This window comes from Hyposmocoma kahamanoa, unplaced genomic scaffold (genome assembly GCF_003589595.1).
Source record: "Hyposmocoma kahamanoa isolate Upper Pololo Valley unplaced genomic scaffold, ASM358959v1 100021, whole genome shotgun sequence".
In the NCBI taxonomy this organism is placed as follows: Eukaryota; Metazoa; Arthropoda; class Insecta; order Lepidoptera; family Cosmopterigidae; genus Hyposmocoma; species Hyposmocoma kahamanoa.
The window spans coordinates 11,707,031-11,713,540 of NW_020653200.1; the positions used below are offsets into that span (position 1 = coordinate 11,707,031).

The 6,510-nt window shown below is 39.0% G+C and overlaps 1 protein-coding gene across 2 annotated transcripts in view; it reads left to right on the forward strand.

Moving 5' to 3' along the window:
- The first annotated feature begins 262 nt into the window (after positions 1 to 262).
- The window catches only part of LOC113227911 (forkhead box protein F2-like), a 19,318-nt gene continuing 13,070 nt past the window's right edge, over positions 263 to 6,510 (forward strand). For both annotated transcript variants that reach the window (XM_026461004.1, XM_026461013.1), the window contains exon 1: positions 263 to 1,068. In XM_026461004.1, coding sequence (XP_026316789.1) covers positions 306 to 1,068 — 763 coding nt within the window. In that variant the 5' untranslated portion in view covers positions 263 to 305. The remainder of the gene's footprint in view (positions 1,069 to 6,510) is intronic.

Consider the following 6,510-nt stretch of genomic DNA (forward strand, 5'->3'; position numbering starts at 1 on the left):
CTATAAGAAATACATGAGTGTTGTGTGAAAAAGCTTTTAGTAGGTATATTCCATAGTAAGTACATACATATAAAGTTACAACTATTTTTCAGAGAAACGTGTATTAAATTTTTGAGTGGTGGTTTGCCAATAAGCAGATTAGCAGAGGTGGAGGCGGGGGTGGGTGTGACGAGACGCGCGGTGGGGCGTCGGCGGGGCCTGACGTTGGGCGGCGGCGGGTGGGCGGCGCACGCGCAATCACTGTACTTTTAAAAGTGTTCCCGTAAGCACGCGCTCCCGCACGTACGCGTTCCCGAAAGAAACGCATGAAGACCGAAAATCAAACCCCCGAAGAGGCGGCGCGGAGGGCGCCTGCCGCGCGACGCCAACAAAAACCACCCTTCTCTTACATCGCACTGATCGTTATGGCCATTAGAAATTCACCCAATAAACGATTGACCCTCAGTGAAATATACGCGTTTCTTCAACAACAATTCCCGTTTTTCCGGAGTGCCTATCAGGGATGGAAAAACTCTGTTCGCCACAATTTGAGCTTGAACGAATGTTTCGTGAAGCTGCCCAAGGGCCTCGGCCGCCCGGGGAAGGGTCACTACTGGACAATCGACCCGTCTTCAGAATATATGTTCGAGGAGGGTTCATTCAGAAGACGACCCCGAGGATTTCGCCGCAAAAGTCAAGCACTTAAACCACAATTTGGGGCCAGCTATTTATGTGGTAGTGGAGTGAGTGCTCTGCCACCTTCTCAACCGACAGGATACGAGTTAGCAAGTGGAAGCGGGTCAGGATCCGGTAACACTTCCACAATTGACTACGGAGCATGTGCATACACACATACTAGCGCGGCGAGTCAGCAATTGACATACGGCAGCGAATACTGCACGTATGGCGGGATGGGAGACCGGGAATGGCCTCTGCCTTACGGGCCCGTGGATCCGGGCTACCGGCCGCCACCGCCCTCGTGGCCGCCGCATCATGATTTGCCTGATATCGTACCATCATCGCCTCCGCCACATCACGAATTACCGGATCTCATACCTAACTATCAGTATGCGGTTGCCAACGAGCATGGTGAGTTCCAATCCTAGTTTTTTAACTGAATCTTCAAGTTATTAAAATATAGCATGTAATTTTTTTTCCAACGATTAAGTTAGTGTACTATTTCTTTGGTAGAGTTAGTATGAAGATAGTTAAACTAAAACATTCCAGTATTGGTCAATTTATTACAAAATTCATTTTATTAATAGAAGACTGGGATAAATAAAAGCTATTGATAAAATGAGATATTTCTTGTCTCTCTGCTGTGTTTATCAAACTGTAATTTCCAGGTCAGAATATAAGAAACTTGTTGTGTTAACATCCTATTTAAAAATTCTTTATTATTGCCATATAAAGTAAAATAAAATATCATAACTCTTATCCGAAACAGAACTAACAAATACTAGTTCAGTTAATAAGTTTTGTTTATTCCAATTTTTTGATCCAAATCTAGCAACCACCGGCTTTTACAGATCTGGCATTTATAGCGCTAATTATATTTAAATATTCAGCATATTTTATATGTATACCTAATATTAGGAATATACGTATAATAATATACGTATATATAATGTAACTACTACAATAATTGGCCAAGATCTTCCTTTTCTTCTTCTTCTTCAATACAATAGGAGGTACGACTTCACTCCACCTAACGTGAAATGGAAAGTGGAATCCAATCACTCCCCTATCCACCTCCAAATGATTAAATAATTACTTTAAACATTCCAATTTCTTCTGCGAAATTCGTATTCCCTCGTATAATTGAAATACCGTACGTACACGTGGCGCCTCACCCGAGGCACTAGCCTCTTGAGAACCGGATGAAGTCAATGACAACGGTCTGTAATAATCCTGAACACTGGCTGAAGGTCTGATCCTGACCCTGCTGATCCAGAGTGAACTTAGACGGTCCCTGTGCTTGCACAACTTGTAGTGCCCTTCTCGATATTCTCTAAGGGTCGGTGGGGAGGGTCACTATAATCAAAACTTATGTAGAAATAAACGAGAAACATCCTCGTTTATTCCTTCTTTCTCCTGCGTCTTCTGTCTTCACGTGTTCCTTTACCTACCCGTGTGTCATGCCTCTTTATGTGTCCTATTCTCTATTATAATTTGTTATATTCATTTGCTATTGTTAGTAATAAAAATTTAGTCGGTGTAATATTTAGTGTAATTAATAATTTATTTATTATATATAATATTCCTTATATGTTTTAATTCTTCCAATCTTAACTCACCTTATATTTTTTCTTTTCCGAACATTTTACTTCGACTTTGGCGATTAAAAAATCCCGACAAAGTCTTCTTGTCCAAATACCCACCCGATAGCTTTTTAGTGCGACGCAACGAAAAGCAGAATACATAATTCACATTTTGGCTATTTTTTTTTAATGTGTACCGTTCATTTTCCGTATAAGTACAAAAATGTTAACAATTTGTAGCCTAATTTGTTTCAACGCAATAAGCTGAGCAGTGTTTTAATAGCAATGGAGCTCCTTGTGAAAGTGGTCGTGGGAAGTCATGCCACCTTACCTATTTCTGCCGCCAAGCACTAATGTGAGCATTACTGCGTTCCGGTTTGAAAGGGTAAGGGTGCTGGTGAAATTACAGGCACATGGAACTTGCCAACTTGTGCCTCAAGGTGACGGGCGCAGTGACAGCGCCCTTAAGGTCTTTGGGATCTCCTAAGAGCTCTGAGTGGCACTACAACTGTTATGGATAGGTGTGTCGCTTACCACCAGACGCACGACTTGTTGGTGCCGTCACTTGGTATTATAAAAAGAAAAGGTGTCATCAATGTGTCAAAGAGAGCCACATCACGTGGCGTCATATGATCTAAGCCCAAGCATTTTTGCACCACGTGATTATAACGTATCTAATTTTCAAATTTTATCAATAAAATGTCTTTATTACGTAGGTAATGAAATTACGTCCGAAATCGTCACGTCGATTAAAATCACTACTCATTTTTAAGTCCAATCATCGGACAAGAACCATTTTTTTAAATAAGAATCATCACAAATATTTAATAGCTGGAAGTATACCATTACGATCTATTTTATAATAAGCTGTTTTTAATAGTGCTGTTTTAATATGGGATTTGAACTGGTTTTTGATATATTTTACTCATTTCCTGGAATTACATTATAATATACAGAGCCTTACAAATGACGAATTAAGTTTATTATAACTGAGTACAGGGACCGCAAGTTTATTTTTGTTTCTAAAGTTAAGATTATGCCTGTGAGTATAATTTTCCGATAGAATGCTACATTTTTATCAAATATAAATTTACTGGTACATACTAAATACATGTACTGGCCAGAGTTAAAATATTTGAATCTTTGAACCGTTTCGTTAATATAGGTTACTTTAATTTTATGAGAAAATATGTTATGAATATTAATACCTAATGTCGATATTATTTTTACTACGTTATCGGTATTATCACAATCTATAAAAATAATCTCAGTACAGTAATAAAAAACCCGACCTCAAAAGTCAAAATGTCATTCATCGCTTAGTTTGCCACCCTTAGAGGTGGAATATATTCTTTAAATTTAAAAGGGAGGTACCCTCTTTCCAACAAAAAAGAATCATCAAAATCGATTCACAAACAGCCGGAGTTATCGCATATCGTATATCGCGACGTGCATCCATCGGTTACCCGCCACCCATACCAGGCCATCCGTCCGTCTAGTAGGGGGCTCACTGAACGCTTTCCGGTTTGTGGTCTCCATTCAAGAGCCTTTGCTGCCCAACGGCCGTCAGTTCTACGAGCTATGTGCCCTGCCCACTGCCACTTCAACTTGCTAATCCTTCGAGCTATGTCGGTGACTTTTGTTCTTCTACGGATCTCCTCGTTTCTGATTCGATCACGTAGAGAAATGTCGAACATTGTTCGTTCCGTAGCTCATTGAGTGACTTTGAGCTTTTTTCTGAGGCCCATAGTAAGTGACCACGTCTCAGAGCCGTAGGTCATCGCTGGCAACACGCACTGCTCGAAGACTTTTGTCTTCAAGGACTGCGGTATTGCGGATGAGAAGATGTCCCGGAGCTTCCCGAAAGCTGCCCAACCGATTCAGATTCGACGATCGCATAGCATACATACGAAACAAAACGTACAGTCGAATAGAGGACCGCCTCCTTTTTTGAAGTCGGTTAAAAATTGTAATGTAATATAACTGTACTATTTATAATAGTAAGTGTGTTTGCACCTTAATGAACCTTTTTTATTATTATAGTTATTTCTGTTTATTTACTGCCTAGTCAAACAGTGGCAAAAGCGACGTACTAGATAATTATGGGACTCACGAAGTCATGACTGTACAATCATAAATCCGCAGAAGCCACTTGAGTTCTTATGTCGACACCCTATCGAGTACTTGGCTCCTGTCATCTTGAGTTCACTCAGTTCACTTATCGCTACACCTGGCTACTGTTAACTGTGTTTTTGTTTTTGGAAGGGTATAGGTACCTAACATACGTTAATGTACCTAACAAGCTTTTTTAAAATTTATTTCATTACCTAACAAGCGTTGGGGTAGTATTACGAGATGGTAACATTTCTTGCATTTTTCGTTTGTCGTGTATACACGTAACTTTTCAAGACAATTTTCGTCACTTTTCAGGTTATATTTGTTACTATAAATCCTAAATAACTTACGGACGCACTCAAATTATACAATAAACTAACTCCGATATGGCACATACAAAATGAAATCTACCAATTACTTGTTTTGAAACTCTACTTTTCTTGAGCGTATAACAACTTTTTTTAGGATTTAGTCCTATATAAATGTACTATATGTACGTCGTTAATACCTAGACATTTTATAAAATAATCTCTGTATAGAGCACTACAAAAATCGACCTCAAAAGTTCGTGGAATTACATCTGTTCGCCAAGCTTTATTGAAATCGGTTACCGGAAAGTGCGCGAAACCGGATTCATCCCCTTGTTTGAATATTTTCTTCAAATTTAATTGGGAGGTCAATAAAAAATATGCCCATGCGAGTGAGTTTAGAGTCATGGAAGTGATTATTTTACAGGGTTCGGGTGTGTAAAATAGGGTTGTGTTTTAATTTGCGCGTGTACTTGCGCGCTGCTTTTTTTTGCATACATTTTTTTTTGACGTCGAAAACCAAAAGGTGGCCTAAATCAGTAGAAGAGAAGATATGAGAAGACATTAACTTTTTTTCAACCCCTATAATTAAGTCCTTTAAAGGCTGTGAGCTAGGCGAGTATTTTCCCCTTAAATAACAAGACCAAAACGAATCATCAAAAATATCTAAAAGAATTCTTAGGTTTTCGCGATTGTTACACATAGGAAATGAAACCATTTTTCCGGATTGAAATCGCGTATATACGCGATTTAAATCCAGATTTTCCTATCTAACAGAAGTTTTCACTTTTTTTTAATTAGACGACCGGAGGGCCGTTCGCATGACAAAGCACTGATTAGTGCAATCCCGTTGTCTACTTGCACTGATCAGAACCAAAATTACAAAAGCAACATTAGAGCTGACAATTTTTTTATAGTTATCAAGACGTGTAACGTTTCCCTTTTAACGCTAGCGAAGTTTTTCTTTCTTGGGGTTTACTGTGGCTTGACTTAGGGCTTTAATAAACTCAAATGTCATATGGGGTCCAGGTCCACAGACTGGGCAGACCACTTCAGAGTTTCATGTTAGTTTCTCGAAACCACGCCATAATGCGAGCAGTGCCTCTACCATGAGTTCACTATCACTAGCCACAGCAATAGTATTTGTATACAAAATGTTACTTCTTCTCGTGACCGTTAGGGGCGCTGTACAATTAATTTGATATACAAAATTGTCACACATCCAGGCGTTTGTCGACTTTTTTTAGAAACAAGGAAAGATACTAAATATATGAAGAGACTGTATGGTGGAACTTTACCCAAATAAATGAGTGAAAATAAAAAAACTGTAATAATTTTACAAAGTCGCTAGGTATTTAATAACATTGACTGCTGAAACTGTAATGTCATGGTAGAGGCAGACATTTATGACATGGCGCGTTATCCAACTGAAATTTAATATCATTCCTGTTTGTATCGCCAAAAAAGGTTTATAATAAATAAAAATTTTACTTACATTAATAAGTACCTAGTTAGAACCTGATTGTGAGGGAGCTGGAATCATACTAGGTAGAAACCTGTGCTATAACTTCCATATAATAATGACAATGGACGCAGCAATGTAGATTCTAGGACGTTCATGTATTATAAGGCTATTTTTCCGGATTTAAATCGCGTATATTTGATTTTTTGTGTTTTGGTCACCGTGGTATGGTCACCATGGTATGGTCACCGTGGTCATGGTCACGGTTAACTGCGACCATGACCACGGTGACCAGGGGATCTGTAAAGGGCCTGAAACGTCGGTTTGTTTGAAAAAACAAAAAACAAATATACGCGATTTAAATCCGGAAAAATAGTTTCATTTC